The sequence below is a fragment of the Parasteatoda tepidariorum genome, chromosome 11, assembly GCF_982258835.1.
Source record: "Parasteatoda tepidariorum strain Cologne lab strain chromosome 11, Ptep-v5.0, whole genome shotgun sequence".
NCBI classification, from domain to species: Eukaryota; Metazoa; Arthropoda; class Arachnida; order Araneae; family Theridiidae; genus Parasteatoda; species Parasteatoda tepidariorum.
This window is the reverse complement of record NC_141765.1, coordinates 36674838-36690592: the sequence shown is the minus strand read 5'-3', so window position 1 is coordinate 36690592 and position 15755 is coordinate 36674838. Positions and strand designations below refer to the sequence as shown.

General features: G+C 29.8%; 1 protein-coding gene across 1 annotated transcript in view; it reads left to right on the top strand.

Moving 5' to 3' along the window:
- LOC107443755 (A disintegrin and metalloproteinase with thrombospondin motifs 9) overlaps positions 1–15755 on the top strand; it is a 332741-nt gene that overhangs the window by 295279 nt on the left and 21707 nt on the right. The window contains exons 17-24 of the mRNA XM_087154967.1: positions 516–682; positions 2542–2668; positions 5127–5253; positions 7365–7578; positions 9594–9758; positions 10870–11034; positions 13370–13621; positions 14264–14434. Coding sequence (XP_087011093.1) covers positions 516–682; positions 2542–2668; positions 5127–5253; positions 7365–7578; positions 9594–9758; positions 10870–11034; positions 13370–13621; positions 14264–14434 — 1388 coding nt within the window. The remainder of the gene's footprint in view (positions 1–515; positions 683–2541; positions 2669–5126; positions 5254–7364; positions 7579–9593; positions 9759–10869; positions 11035–13369; positions 13622–14263; positions 14435–15755) is intronic.

Sequence of the window (15755 nt, the reverse complement as noted above, 5' to 3'; positions counted from 1 at the left end):
ATACTAGTGAAGTCTTTTCTCACGATTCCCTTCGACAAAACACAACTCAACCACAACCTTTCTCTAATGTTCATTACTTAACGAAAAGCCTAACATAACGTAACTCCAATATTCAGTTAAATTTAACTTTTTCGGTTTTGAAGCCAGGTTAGTTTCATATAGTTACAAAGCCGTATAGTTTTGTAATAAATTTTTTTTTTTACCATACCAGTTGTAAATGGCTTCAAACCCGTAAAATTAAAGAATTGCTCCCAATCGTAGTTTATTGCTGCCATGCGTTTTACCATAATTACAGAATGAAGATTTTGTGTTGTTGAAAAAATGGTATTAATTAATTGTATTTGTGAAATGTAGTTTCTTTTTTTATAGCACTGTGCATATCCCTTCTCGTGTCTTTTTTTTATTCTATATGATGCATAAAAAATCTTAAGATATTTATAATTCGCAATGCAATAAAATTTGTCTTTAAAGTATGCAGCTCAAAAATATATTTATAATTAAATATCTGTTTTCAGCTTTGGTAGGATCAAATCATAAATATCTTTTGAATGGGAACTATATGATATCAATGTTTCCTAAAAGCATTCAGTATGCCAGTTCCCTGATAGATTACTCTGGTTCTCATACTGCAGTTGAACGAATCAACGCATCCAAAAGATTAGAAGATGATTTATATGTTCAGGTATGCATTTTTAATTTTTTCAAGTTCTTGTGGTTTATGTCTTTAATTCACAAAAAAACTGTAAATTTTTTATTAAAATGAATCAGGTAGTCACTGTAGCCCGTTACAGAGAGAGGTTCATAAGTACACAAAAAAATTAAAATTAAGTGAATAAGTGCACATCACATTTTAGTTTAATCAAAATTTAATATTAAAAACGAAATTTAATTCAAATTTTCAAAATTTAATTTTATAAGATTGTTTTAAATACATATTCCATTAAGCGAATAATAATTGCATTAATGAACAAGTATTTCTTGGTTTAGTTTATTTATTAAAAAAAAAGAACCTAAACAAATTTTCGTGCAGTGGTTCCTTTTATCAATATGTCCAGTTATCATTTACATTACGTTTACAGGGTGACCAAAAAGTATGCATATTGTCAAATATCTCGAGAAATGCTCATAGGATCCAAATCTTATCATTTTTTAATTCAATGTTTGTTTATTAAGATATTTGACTGAGTATACATACATTTCGAATATGTTGCATATGTTTGAGAATCGAGCGTTCTTTGGCTTTTAATTTAAAAAATTTGCATGCTAGGTTTATTTTTTAATCATTTCAATAAAAAGACTTACTTATAAATTTAATATAACACATTTATTATTCATAGTTTGCTTACATTACATTAACATTTATGCTAATATTAAATAAAGCATTTTTTATTCCTTTTGAAATACAGTATGGTGGCATATTTTATAAGCCTCAATAAATAAATATTTAAAATATATGTTAATGAAATACTTGAATTATTATTTAAAGGTACAATTAAAATTAAGAAAATTTAATGAGATTTTACAATAGACAATTTTTATAAATGGATTTTTTCAAAGATTGTTGTTAAGACTTGAAATTTTTATGCATACATTCTATTGCTGGTTTTATAAAATCAGACTCATAATAGTTGAAAATTCCGTATTTAAAAATACGTATATCTAAATGAAATTGTAAAATGTAAAAATGATAAGAAATTTTATAAGAGAATGCATGCATGTAACTGCAAATCATGGTTTATAAAATTTATTTTTAACGTTGTCAATTAAAAATTACTATACAACAAAATTACTATTTGTTTCTTTATCGGGAAAAGATAAAAAGCAACCACAGAAAATTAGAAGTTCTGACGAATTAATTTTTGTTTCGCTTAGGAAGATGTGTATAATTAAATTTTCTAAATTTATATAATATTTACATGTGCGTATTTCTTAAAAACTCGAAAAATTCATTAATAGAAAGGAATGTTTTTAAAAAAAGTTAGTGAGAATCCACTATAAAATTCGGCTTATGATTTTTACTCACTAACTGTTATATTTTAGTATATTATCTCATTATCTAGACATGTCTCGGTAAGCTATAATGCCTTTATTTTTGTAATAATCAGAAAATTGGATAGAACTCCTCGTCTTCTTCGCTTAACTTGTTTGCTGTTTTTCTCTGCTTTGTATGGGGAAGAGGGAATATGCAGGAATATACAAATAAAAAATAATGTGAAAATAATATGCATAGAAAAATAATAAAATAATATGCATAGAATATGGAAATAAAAAATAATAATTTGCAAAAAAAAATTATCAATGAAAATACCACTATGTAATTTCCTAAAATATCATAGTAGTTTTCTTAAAAGTTCAATATTCTGTTTGGAACAGTTAGCAGAGTTTTTATTGCTTAAAAAATTGAATAAATAAAATTAAACTCTTTTTTGTATACTTATAATTTTTAAGCACTTCTAATTAGCACTAAAAAGTAATTTCCAGTGACGTATTAGTAGACCAGTGAAGTATGCTTATTTGAATCTTTTTTCCTATTTATAACAGGTACTAACCGTTGGTAGTTTACATCCTCCATCCATATCATATGAATACACAATTTCAGTGCATAAACAAATACATTATCGATGGAAATTAGAAGAAAACTTTTCTCCGTGTAACAGTGTTTGCCAAGGTGATACATGTTTTGCATTACATTCTTATCAGTAATTTTCATTTTCCATTATTCCGAATTGCTCACTATTCTTATACATGCAATTCCACGCACATTATCATTATAGGAATTGACTTTAATTTTAAACTTAATCGCAATGAAAAACCAAATGTGGGTTTTTCTTATTAACTTAATATAGAGAGGATAGATTGTTTTGTTTTGTCTTTAGTCAATTATATCAGGTTCTTTTTTCCCAATGCCCACCTGGGGAATGACCTTTCGTCAACACAGGCATCTGAAGGGCAGATTCGTTAGCCACTCTTTCAGGGGTACCATATTATGTTAGCCAACGTATCTCCCACAGTAAGGACAGATAGTACAGAGAATGGAAGTACATCCTTGGAAGCTTATGGAGAGTGGAAGTATGCCTTGCCCGGGATTTGAACCCAGAACCTTTCTGATGCATGTCCAGTTACTTGATACTTACGCAGTCCGGTCGGTGAATCGTAGATGGCTAAAAATTCAAACTGCTCCCTCAAAATGTAGATTTAACTTGCTGTTGTTGTTGTAGTTAATTTACGTCGCACTAGAGCTGCACAATAGGCTATTGCCGACGGTCTGAGAAATATCCCTGAGGATGATCCGAAGACATGCCATCATAATTTTGATCCTCTGCAGAGGGGATGGAACCCCCGCTTCGGTAGTCCGACGACCTGCACGCGAAGTCGAGCACTTTACGGTAGAACAGTTTAACGAGGACCAATACCGCACACCCTCAGTCCCCATGCAGACTGATCCAATTGGTGCTTGCCAGGGATGCTTGACTTCGGTGATCTGCTGGGAACCGTGTCTTAACGATCAGTTCACTGCAGTACTAGATGGAAATCAAAAGCATAAAATAGAGTATATTTGCAACAACCTTTTTAGATGTTAAATTGAACCATATGCCCACTCAAATTGAACGCTAACATTGTGTAGAATAGACTATTTTTCATCACAATGTGTTTCATCTAGGAAGCGCGTTGAAATTGCATCAAATTTGAACGATATGTTTCAACGAGTTTCAATTTTTAAAGAGCTTTACATGCAAGATTTAAAGAGATAGACTATGAAAATGATATTCACTCTACTTCCTTTATTTAACATAGTGGTTTTGTGATAGTGTTCATATAATAATTTAATTTTTAATATACAAGAGGGAACTCAAAAAAGCAAACCGAGAGCGAGCTGCCATTCGTAGCCGTATTATAGTTCTCCCGCTACATGGGGTTAGTCAGCTGAGGCATCCGTTACAAATCAGCTCACAAATAAGCTGCCGCATCCGTTTTTAGGTTTACGTTTTAACGTAGTGTTGTGTTTTTTGTTCTGTTATTTTGTTCTACTGCGAATTCGTTATACAAATTTATCCCTTTGGCGTAGATGGCTTTTAAATATTTTTTTTTCTGACTCTCTAATTAAAAATAAAAGTAGATTTTGGTATTTTTTTTAATTGTAAAAACAGTCTAATAGTTACTAAAAATATGCCAAATTCTCGGAATTATATTTGTTCTAAAATATAAAATCTAAGAAAAGCTGCTTAAAAAAATTTTTTTTCATCCATATTCAAAAATTTATCTGTAATTGATTTTGTAACTTAAAAATGTTAATATTGAATTACTGCTTCTTTTAGATCTAAATAACTGCAAATAAGTTCAAATTTAAAATATATATATGTATTGTTGGAAAGCGAACTATGTCGGTCGCATTTCAAAAATTCGACTTCTCAGGGACTATTCAACCGATTTCTCTCAAATTTTGTATTTTGCCATTTAATATTGCATTCTTTAAAATGATGTAAAAAATATGTGACTTAAAATTCGAAAGTTTTTCGACTATTACTAAATAAAGAAATACAAAATAATAATTATATTTATTAAAAATTATAATTAGTATAGAATTGTCTTTGGAAAAACGAATTTTATAACTGTAAGCAAAACTTTTTCAATTCGTTTAAAACGTTCTCGAGATATAGTGAAATATTCAGGAAGTAAAATTTAAGGGCTCTAAACTGTAGATTGTTCTACGGACTGAATTACTTGGGACCATATTTCTCCGATTGCGGCTGCCTCCTATACTTTGGGGCTCAGAAATCCAAGTCGAAAAAAGGTCTGTTCATTCAGAGATAGTACGATTTTGTGTTTGACTTAAAACATCGTCTGCTCTAATTAATTAGCATATTTGAGATAACCCTTTCGAACCTTTAAGATTGAGTTCTTGAACATAAACATCCGATCATTAGACTAAAAGTTATTTATTTTGCCCACCGATTTTTGCATATTATAATTTATAATTTATCACAGGATGAGCATATTATACTAATTTATACTAAATGAGACATTTCTGTTATTGCTTGATTTATATTCGCAGTAATTACATTATTATGAACATTTTATGTGCCTGACATCACACTTATTAGTATTTTTGTTCATCGAGGTTATAGGCGAGCAGTACAGGAAGGCCATCTGTATCGATAGAACAAATGGAAATATGGTCAATGATCCCTTTTGCCTTGATTTGGAGCGACCTATGCATGAAGCTAAAGTCTGCAACAATGGGTGCATTCTGAAGTAAATTATATTACTGTTATTTAAAGCACATTTTTCTTACTGCGAAATTTTAACTTTGACAATTATGCAGGGTATAGAGAACAACCTAAAAGACATATATGCTTCTCAATAATAAAGCCAAAAATATGTATTCGAGTTGCATATGTAATTCTGATTTATAAATTTTTCTTAATTTTTACTGTGATATTTTTCACTCATTTTGGTAGAGCAGAACGGCCAGAATCTCACTTCGTGGAGGTGGTTGCATATCAAGCTCCAACCACATCCTACAAATTTTTTAGTGCAGTATTTGCATTATATTTACAAAATTTTTCCGTTGAGTCGGATTCGTTGGCCTATTGTATTGTTAAGATTTCTTATTTACTGCACATTTAAAGTCTGATTATAGGAGAAATGAGGCATAACTGATCTAGACTTTATTGCATTTATCAATATACACCGAAGAGCCATTACATTATGACCACCCTGCTAATAACATATAGGACCACCTTTAGCCCTCAAAACTGCTAGCACCGTGACATTGATTCCACAAGATGCTGAAAGGTAGTGTGAGGTATCTGGTACCAAGCGCTCACCAAATGGTTCTGCAATTCCCTCACATTGCGAGGTGGTAGCGTGGCAGCACGAATTTGGTTTTCCAAGTAGGACCACTAATGCTCTATTGGATTAAGGTCAGTTGAATTTGGGGGCCAAGACATGACTTGAAAGTCACTGGAATGTTCCTCGAACCAATCCATGACGATTCGACCCTTATGACATGGTACATTATCCTGTTGGTAAACACCATCCCCCGCAGGAAAAACTATTGCCATGAATGGGTGAACCTGGTCTGCAACTATGTTCAAGTAGCTTACAGACTTCATGAATTGTTCTATAAGGATTAGTGGTCCTAATGTGCCCCATGAAAGCATTGTTCCTGGGAGAGAAACCATGAAAACCTGGGCGAGCCCATTGTTGTAGATGGAGGGTGGTCATAATGTAATGACTCTTCGGTGTAGAGCTTCATGTTCGCATGCTTTATTCCAAACCATTGTCACAAGTTTGACACACCTTTCCACTGGGAGTTATTAGTGAAGGATTAGGATAAATTTGAAATCTAAGTAAAGATGATATTAAATCACTCATTACTTATGACACTACACTCATTGGAGAAATATGAAAGTTTACTAGTTACTTTCATGCTGTGGAAAGACATGTCTAGCTTGTGACAGAGGCTTTGAATACATCTACTGTCATGAAACTAGTAATCGTTATATTCAAGCAACACTAAAGTCTAGATCAGGTATGCCCCATTTCGCTGTAAAATAAGACTTCAAATGTGTAGTAGATACAAAAACTTAAGCTTAACAATACAGCAAGCCTCAATTAAAAGTCTTTGTAAATGGGTGTAAATATAATATAAATCCCATACTGAAAAATTGGATGGTTGGTTGAGTAGTGTGTGGATGGAACTCATTGGGTAATCACTTCTACATGGTGAGTTCTAAGTAGTTGCGTATAAATTACGATGAAAATGCTCGATGTAATGTTTTTGTCGAAAACATTGCGCGCACGTAAAAAATTAAGATTATTGATCAGAATTTAATGTATATATAGGTTATTTAAACCTTAAAATAAGCACGCAAAAAAACTAACTCATGTTTATTTTATAAGTTTTAGCCAACCTAAAAAAATACTAAAAAAAAGACACGATTCATTAACTTTAAGTAAGATGTATGAACATAAAATATTAGCTGATTTAAAGTTTTTGTGCCGTTTTTATTCTTATTACAAAAGCGTTCCGAAACCAAAATACCTGTTACTTATATTTATATTAGTCATAATTTTTTCAGCTGCATAAGATAAAAGATCGAGAAAGAAACGTGATGCAAATATGCTTGTTGCGTTTCTTGTTAGTACCTTTTAGCAGCAATACTATACAATACTTAAAACTATAATCTGAGGTCTTCACAGTCTAACTCCGTTGCTTCATCAATCACAAAGCCACCTCACAGCTTGTAGGAAAATGTTTAAAGAATAGAAATGCAGAAAAATGTTTAAAAATTATTTTCTTTGTGATTTCTTTAATATTCAGTAAAATTTTGTATTTAAGACATGCACACATTTTTTAGGTGGAAAGTTACCTCTACAGAACCATGTTCTGCAGTTTGCGGAACTGGTTTCCAAACAAATGAAATTAAATGTGTTCAGTTAAAAGTGGACTCTGGGGAAAGTAATATAATTCTAGAACAGGCTTGTGCTCACATTGAACCAAAGCCACCCGAGAGAGTTGAATGCCTCGGTCCTTGTACTATGAAAGATTGGAAGTATGGAGAATGGTCTCAAGTAAGAGTCACTTCTATAACTTAAGTAGTTCAACAAAGTGCTCTGGAATTTTTATTTAATACTTTTTAGAGTACATATTCGCCATATTATTATGAAGCCTTGCTGCTTAGTGGTAACGCTTTGCGCTCCCATGTCACGGGTCCAGGGCTCAGTCTTCGAACCAGGCAAATTTAACTCAGTCTTTCATCCCTTCGGTGAGTGGGTCGATAAATTCAGCACCCAGCATGCTTGAGAACTAAGCACCGTTCCGTTATCCACCCAACCGGAACACTTGCTCTGATGTCATAAAACTGGGATGGGCTCAGTAAGCGTTGGCCTTTCATGGGGAATCATGCCACTGAGTTTAATTTGCCATATTATGAATTAGATAAGGTTGCTAATTTACTTCCTTAGACAAAAATTAACTAAGATTATCACAATAATAGTTGTCGGTAACAATTATTTTCTTCTACAATTTAGTATTTATTCTAAAATGCGTTTTTGTAAATTATTTGCGCTAATTTTAAGTTGTCTTTTATGTACTTTTGCATTTTTTACTAATTAATTTCAACATATTTCACTTAAAGAAGCTAAAAACACGTTTTTACAACGAGTGACATTCGCTTTCATACATATATTTTCATAAATTAAATTAAATTTGTACACTGAGAAAAAAATATGACCAAAACTATCAGAATATGATAAAATTTTCCTTATTTCTGGCTCAATGAGCACACTAAAATGCACGGTAATTTTTACCGAAAGTAGATAATTTTAGTAAGATGATTTTAGTAAAATTAGCAATAAAATATGGTTTTATAATAAATGATAAAATTTCCTAAATTTAGTAAAATGTGTTAACTTTATCATGATACTTTAGAGCATGACATGAAAAACATTTATTTGTATAAATTTATTTTTGAGTTTCGGATAATTTTGAAAACCAGAATTTCTAGCAAACTATATCAATGAAAAAATTATCAAACGAATGGTTAAAATATCGACCGTAAATTTTGGTTTTATAACCAAAATTATCATTTTTTACCAGAATTTTCATTACCATACAATAAAATAATTTGACCAAAATTCGTTTCTCTGTTGAAAGGAAAAAAATTTATATAAACTTGAATTGTAAATATTTCGACTTTTAATTAATTATAAAACGTTAAATATAATTATATGAGACAATTTTCTTCTTACAGATAATTTCCAGCAATCTTGATTATTTTTTTACAGTATATGAAGTCACGTTTTTTTTCAATGTTTATTAAATAGCGTCATGAGTACACTAGAAAAAATTCCGGATCAAATTACGAAATAAAGTATCTGCATTTTGGGTGCATCATCCGTAAAATATTATACCGTGATTTTTACAGTAATATTTCTTAAATTACAGTGATTCATTGCTTTTAAGATATTTATTATTGTAAAATGTACGTTATATCAGATTTTTTGTTCCCTAACGCGTTACGATAAGAATGGTTATTACTTTAAAACATACCGGCACCCTGAGTGCTGGTATTTTTTACCGAAATTTAATTTAGAATTTCTCACAGTGTAGATTGTTAATTAGTAAATCGAGTCATAGCCGATAGAATTTCATTAACGAGGATTGGAGAAAAACTTAAATATGTTCTAATTCCTTGCAATAAATGTTCTTTTATTTTAAATTTTAAAGTCTATTTGCGAAACAAAATGAAATTGTGGTTATCAGCAATTATTTATAATTTCTATTAACTACAAATATAACTGTTTTCACAAAAATAATTCGAATGAATTTATATTGTATTCTCCAATACCTTCGAGCAATATTTTTTTAAAAAAATGTATACAAGGCGTTTAGTTAGGATTTAAAGGTGGATCGGATTTTAAACAGATCTATTAAATTAGGAAAACCTTTATTGATTTTATTTTTCAAGATGGATTTCGAAAATTTCTTTTTGATGAAGAAATTACCAAATAGATTAAAAGCCTGAGAATCTGTGATAGTGTCAATCAGAAGAATTTAACTAACACTCGTTTGATTGTATTTTCAGTGTTCAGCAAGTTGCGGTGGAGGTATACAATTTAGAAAAGGTCTTTGTTTTGGTGATGATAGTATTGAATTACCAGAAACTGAGTGTAATAATAGCAGTCTGATAAATAAACAACCATGTGCTTTAGAATCATGCCCTAGTTGGAAACCTGAGGAATGGAGTGATGTGAGTTTAAAAATTTAATGTACTCAAATTATAACGAGTTATTCTGTAACCTAACTAAATTTCATATCACGTTATGATATTTCAATTTGAAAATAACTTATAGTTAAAAATTATTTTCGTATCTAAATATTATCTGACTTATCCATATTTGTTATAAATGAAAAGTAATAATTTAATATTTTTATGATCATGTTTGCCACGCAGATGGATTAATGGTTATTACTTATTCGGAAATAACTAATAATTAAATGTGGTATTTTTTATCAACCAATATACTTAAAATATATGATTTAACGAAAAATACACGTGATTCGCAAAACTATTGAGAGAAATGCAAAATATTTTATAAAATTTCATTTTGCAACGTGATAACTTTTAAATAACTTCATTTTTTTGTTAATTTCAGAGAGACAAGTTATGTATTCTTAAGCTATCCGAGTAGTTTAGAAATAGTTTGTTTTTATAAACAGCCTCAATTAATTTACATATGGAAAGATGGGGTCCTAAAATACTAAGATCTTTAAGACTTATAAAATGTTTTTCCATAATAAGAGCAAATTTATGCAGAGAAAAGAAACTATATATGTCTCACTTATAGCTTTACAAAAAATTGTAGTTCATAAATTTCCAAATTATTTTTCCTGGATCAATAATATGGTTGCCTGTGTAGGGAAATCTATTCTTTAAAAAATTTCAAATACATAATAAAATCGAACTAATTCCATTATTTTTTTTTTTTTTTTTTGAAATCTGTGTTAGTGTATAAATTTTTTCTCAGAATCAACGTTTTTCTGAAAATGCATTTAAAGGATTGAAAAAAAAACTAAAGAAAAAATGTCTTTTAGCATGCGAAAAAAAATACAACTTCATATTTAAGATTCAAGAACAAAAACTTAGACAGCTAAAGAACAAAAATTCCGAATTCAAATGAAAAAAATTCGGAATTTTCAATGAGATAGTTGTATACAGTAAAAAAGTACGTGTTAAAAAAAATTACAAAAAAACGGATCAAATGGTAGTTTTAATAAACTTCAAGTTGAAGTTCCGTATTTTATATAAATCTACATCTATATCAAACCACTTTTAATGTTATTTTAACATATTATTACAGTGTTCAGCAACTTGTGGTCGAGGACAACGCCATCGACGTGTCATGTGTTACTTCAAAGGAAATTTCGTCGCTCGATCTTTGTGCAATAACTCAAGAATCCCCTCAACATCAGAATCCTGCTATCTTCCTCTTTGTACTGAATGGAAAACTGGATCTTGGGAACCTGTGAGTAACTTATAAACATCCAAGTTTTTCTTCCGACAGTGTCAATCTACTGAATGGAGTGCTCTAAAAAGACCGCCCTTAATATACATTTTTTGAATCCTTACCAAAAACGAAAACAAAAATGTATACAGATTGGTAGTCAAAAAATAATATTTAAATGAAGAGAAAATGAAAAAGTTACCTTTTTAATTATAATAAAGGAAGCCAAATGCAATAACTGATCAAAATAGGTTTAATTAGTGGTTGAAGCTTGAGGATGCTTCTTATAATCGTCTCTCCATTTCTCTCTGTTTATCCCCCCAATCAAACCTATCTTGTCGTTTATTACACATATGGCTTGCGATTTCCTCTGATGTGATTTATCTGATTTCCATAGCATTTTTGTTTTTTTCCTCAAATAAATATTAATTTGCCCCCTCCCCCATGAGTATATCTCTCATTGTTTTCGATTTTGCTAAAGATTCTAAAAATATTTATTAAAAGCTTTCTCTACAGAACACATATTATAGACTAACTGTATAACAAAAATTTTGTTTTGTTAATCAGTTCGATTGTGAGATATTAATTAATAAAAAAAGGCTACTTAAGAGATTTCTGTATACTGTAAAAGAGAATAAGTTTTTCAAATCTATGATTTAAAGCAGCTTGAAAAGGAATAACATAAAAGTAGAACTCCTAATTTTAAGCTTATTTTTTTCAATTACATAATCTTTATTTAAGTCTTTATTCATACCTAATTACTACTAAGTAAAATTTTAATAATATTAATAATTTATTGCATAAAATTTTGAAAATGTTTCCGTTGTTCTTATTTTTATCCATTTTGATTAATGCTTCTTTTATTGTAGTCAATTTGTCGAAGAAAAAAAAAACTTTTTTTTTCAGAAATCAACAAAATATTGTTTTTTTCTGAAAACTGTCAATGTTAGCTTGACAGAAATTTGCTTATAGAAATTTTTAAGAACATTCTACTAAATTGTTGCCTACGCTCTTTCAACTCGATTAAGAAATTAAGCAAATTGAATAAGAATTTAATCTCCAAGGAATTTTACACATGAGCAAAAAGTCAAAAATTGTTCCATACGATTTAAAACTTTTCATTCATATTGATAAAATGTAAAAACTGATTAATTTAATGGATTTTCAATGTAGTTTACAGAAACTTTAGAGGATACTATACTGTGGGAGAAACTCTTCATGGCAAATACTCTTTCAACTACATGAGGAATTTAAAATTTAAAGAAACGAAGGCGTGAGTTCAGGTAAACGTAGAGTAAACCACGAAGTCTTAAATGCTGAGTATCCAAATGCAAATAAATTATGGTAGAATTACTTAGGATTACGCAATAAGGATGCAATATGATAATTCGAAAATATTTTTTTCGGAATTTAAAAACTCATGGTTTGCTTCAAATTTACCAGAATTCACTTTTCTTTAAAATTTAAATTTTGAAATACCAATTGAGGTGAAATAGAATTTGCCATGAAAATTTTTTCTCGTGTTTTAGCTTCCACTTAAGTGCATTATTTAAACGGACACTTTAAAATGCAAAATTGTTTTCTTTTTTTTTTCTCTTTTATTATTTTTCAAGAAGAGTTTAAACTAAATTATTTTACGATCAAATTACTTTTAATTTAGAGCAGATAAGAATATTTCATTTCTTTACAATTACGATAGATATTTTACGTAATTTTTTAATTTAACCTTGTATATAAATTGCAATTTTCGCGTTAAAATTAAAAAATTCACCTTTTGAATAATTAGTAATATCAGAAAAAGCTATTAAAAAATCACTTTTTCTGTAAAAAATATCCACATTGACTAGGAAGACTGAATTAATGATCTTGTACTTATTTACTATGACATTTTCTTAAGCCACTGAATGGAGTGGTTTCAAAATATTACTTAACTTGCTCGTTCTGTATGACAAATGAATTTGCACATGAAACGCAATTAGTCTTCCTCATCAAGTTTTTTTTACTATTATATGTTGTTAATTTGAATATATCACTTTATAAATAGAATAAATGGTTAATAACTCTTAACTATATATATTTCTTTTTTGCAGTTTTATAAAAAAGATATCTTTCACTTTTTAAAAAAAAAGTAGAGTTCAATATTCTGAAGTGACTTAATAAAACTTAAATTAGTGAAATAAATAAAGTCACAGAAAAAAAAATCTATGCTTCTATACGCTTTAAAAAAATCGAATTTTGTTTTATGCATAAGCATTTATTATTTTTTTTTTTACTTTTCTCTTTTTAATACATATAACTTTTCTTTGATTTCTTTATTTCATAATAATTAACGTAAGATTTACTTAAACTATTTTAGTGTTCCATAACATGTGGAAGTGGTGTTACCAAACGTAGGGTGTACTGTTCCGAAAATGGAAGTCCTGTGGCGAAAGAAAAGTGCAGTGCTGTTACTAAACCTGCTGATACCAAACCTTGCAATTTACCATCCTGCGTAATTAAATCCGATGACTATCCTCATATATTTAAAAACACCATTCCAGTTCCTCTTCCAGAAATTACCCATTCTCATCTCCAAATGCCTGTATGGAAAACTGGAAACTGGTCTTTGGTAAGTAATTATTTTAACTCTGTTTTTTGATGCTCTGTCAGCAAGGAAAATAAAAAAGCCATTGCTTAAGTACCTTACGCTTGAAGCAATGAGATGATTTTAAACTATAAATATAATCTTGCTGTGAAGAATTATCTGCGCTTTAGAACAGGCAAATAACTCAAATATTTTAAAAGTTATTAAACTTTTTTTAAAAATCACCAATTGGCGACATTTTTCCATCTATATGAAAACTATCAAAATCAGTGATGGATTCTCAGTTTTTGCAAATTTTTATAATCCATGCAGCATTGGAGAAGGTTTTTAAGTATAAGAGAAAATTGGACCACAAGCTCTTTTAATTTTCACAAAACTCCATATTGACGTTTTGCGCCATTTTCAAAAGAAGCGTAGACAGCGCTAGCTTTAGGTAGGCTAAACTTGGCCTAACTGTCATGAGTAACAGTTGCAAACTCACAGCAGTTATAAAAATTGCATATTATTCTCGAAAAAACGACTGAGCCTTCGAAAAACAACTTTAATATCATACCGCTCTAAAATCGTGTTTTTTTTTTTTTCTCTTTAACACAGTTTAGATTGCGCTTTAATGCTTCTCGTCTTTAAAAAGTTAAGAACTCATCAAAACTTTGCTTTTAATTATAGTGCTCTGCCACTTGTGGGGATGGCTCAATGTATCGTCAAGTTCTTTGCCAAAATCCAGTTACTCATCGAATTTTACCTGCAAGGAAATGTAATAGATTTAGAAAGCCAAGTCATAAAACATCTTGTCGGCTACCATCATGTGGACGTTGGACTGCGGAGAAATGGAGCGAAGTAAAAAAAATTAGCAGTTAAAATATTTTAAAACATTTCATTAGGAATTAGACTTTTGCATAAGAAATATATTATATTTGAGACAACTATAGAGTAATTTGAATTTACGAAATTGAAATTTTCAAAGTAATTTCGATTACAAGTGTTAAAGTATTAACATAAAAAGTCGTTAGCATAAAAGAAAACAAAATTCATCCAAAGAATCATTTTTTTAAACGATAAACTTTAAAAAAGTGATTTTATACACTACTAATATAAACAGGTAAACTCTTCAATCACACTGAAAAAGTGAATGCTCGAATTTCACGAAACTTTTTAACTGTTTCCTAAGTCTCCTAGCGAATTTTTCGTCAAAGCGACGAAATTACTATTGTTACTTCTTCAAGGAAATGAATTTGTCAAAATTAAAGAAATATTTCATTTCTATTTTTTTCCGAACAAAAAAAAAAAAATCGTGGGACTTAATATATCTAGCCTTTCCAATAATCACTTTATCGTAGGCACCATACAGTTGAATCAATGTTGCCTTAACTACACAAGAAAGACTGATAGAACAGAGTGATACCTTGCACCCATGCCGAATCGGTATTCAAATCCGAGATCGTCCTGGTAGGAGGCCAGAATCTTGACCGCTACGCAGGCCTGTTGGCTTATTTCATCACTTTATTTTCGATGGTCTAGTTTTCATCATAGTTTCATCATTCTAGTACGCAATCTCTCACAACGCACTAAGATGAGATTTCGAGTTGAGGAAACATTTTCGTCAGATGTTTAGGATTTCCTTTTTGTCTCAAGTTACATGATTTCGGGGAGAAATGATTCTCAAAATTAATGCAATACAGCTCAAAAATTGATGAATCGTCAAAAGTGAGAGTTTTATTTCGGAAGGCGAATGATAAGAAATTGTGTCATATTACCGTCATTCAATCACAGGCTGAATATTAGTTTAAAAGCTGTTATGTGCTTTCAGTAGTATTTTAGTTGTTATATTATTATATCTTCAATTATTATTATCTTTTGTTATTTTATTACCTAATGTTATTTTAATGTAATGTTATTTTATTACCCAATTATTTTATTACAGATGGCTTACAAATGCACGCTTTTTAGGAAATGAAAAAAAAAAAATAAAAACTTTAATTGTAAAAAGTTAGCTTCTATATTTCATTTAACTACATTTAAACTAGTCTGATACATAGCATGCACACAATATAATGTTTCTTTAGATACAGAAAAAGAAAGGAAAACACGTTTAATTAATACCAATAAATAATATATACTTTCAAACCTTGACTAGCTTTTTAAGCATCCAATATTAAAA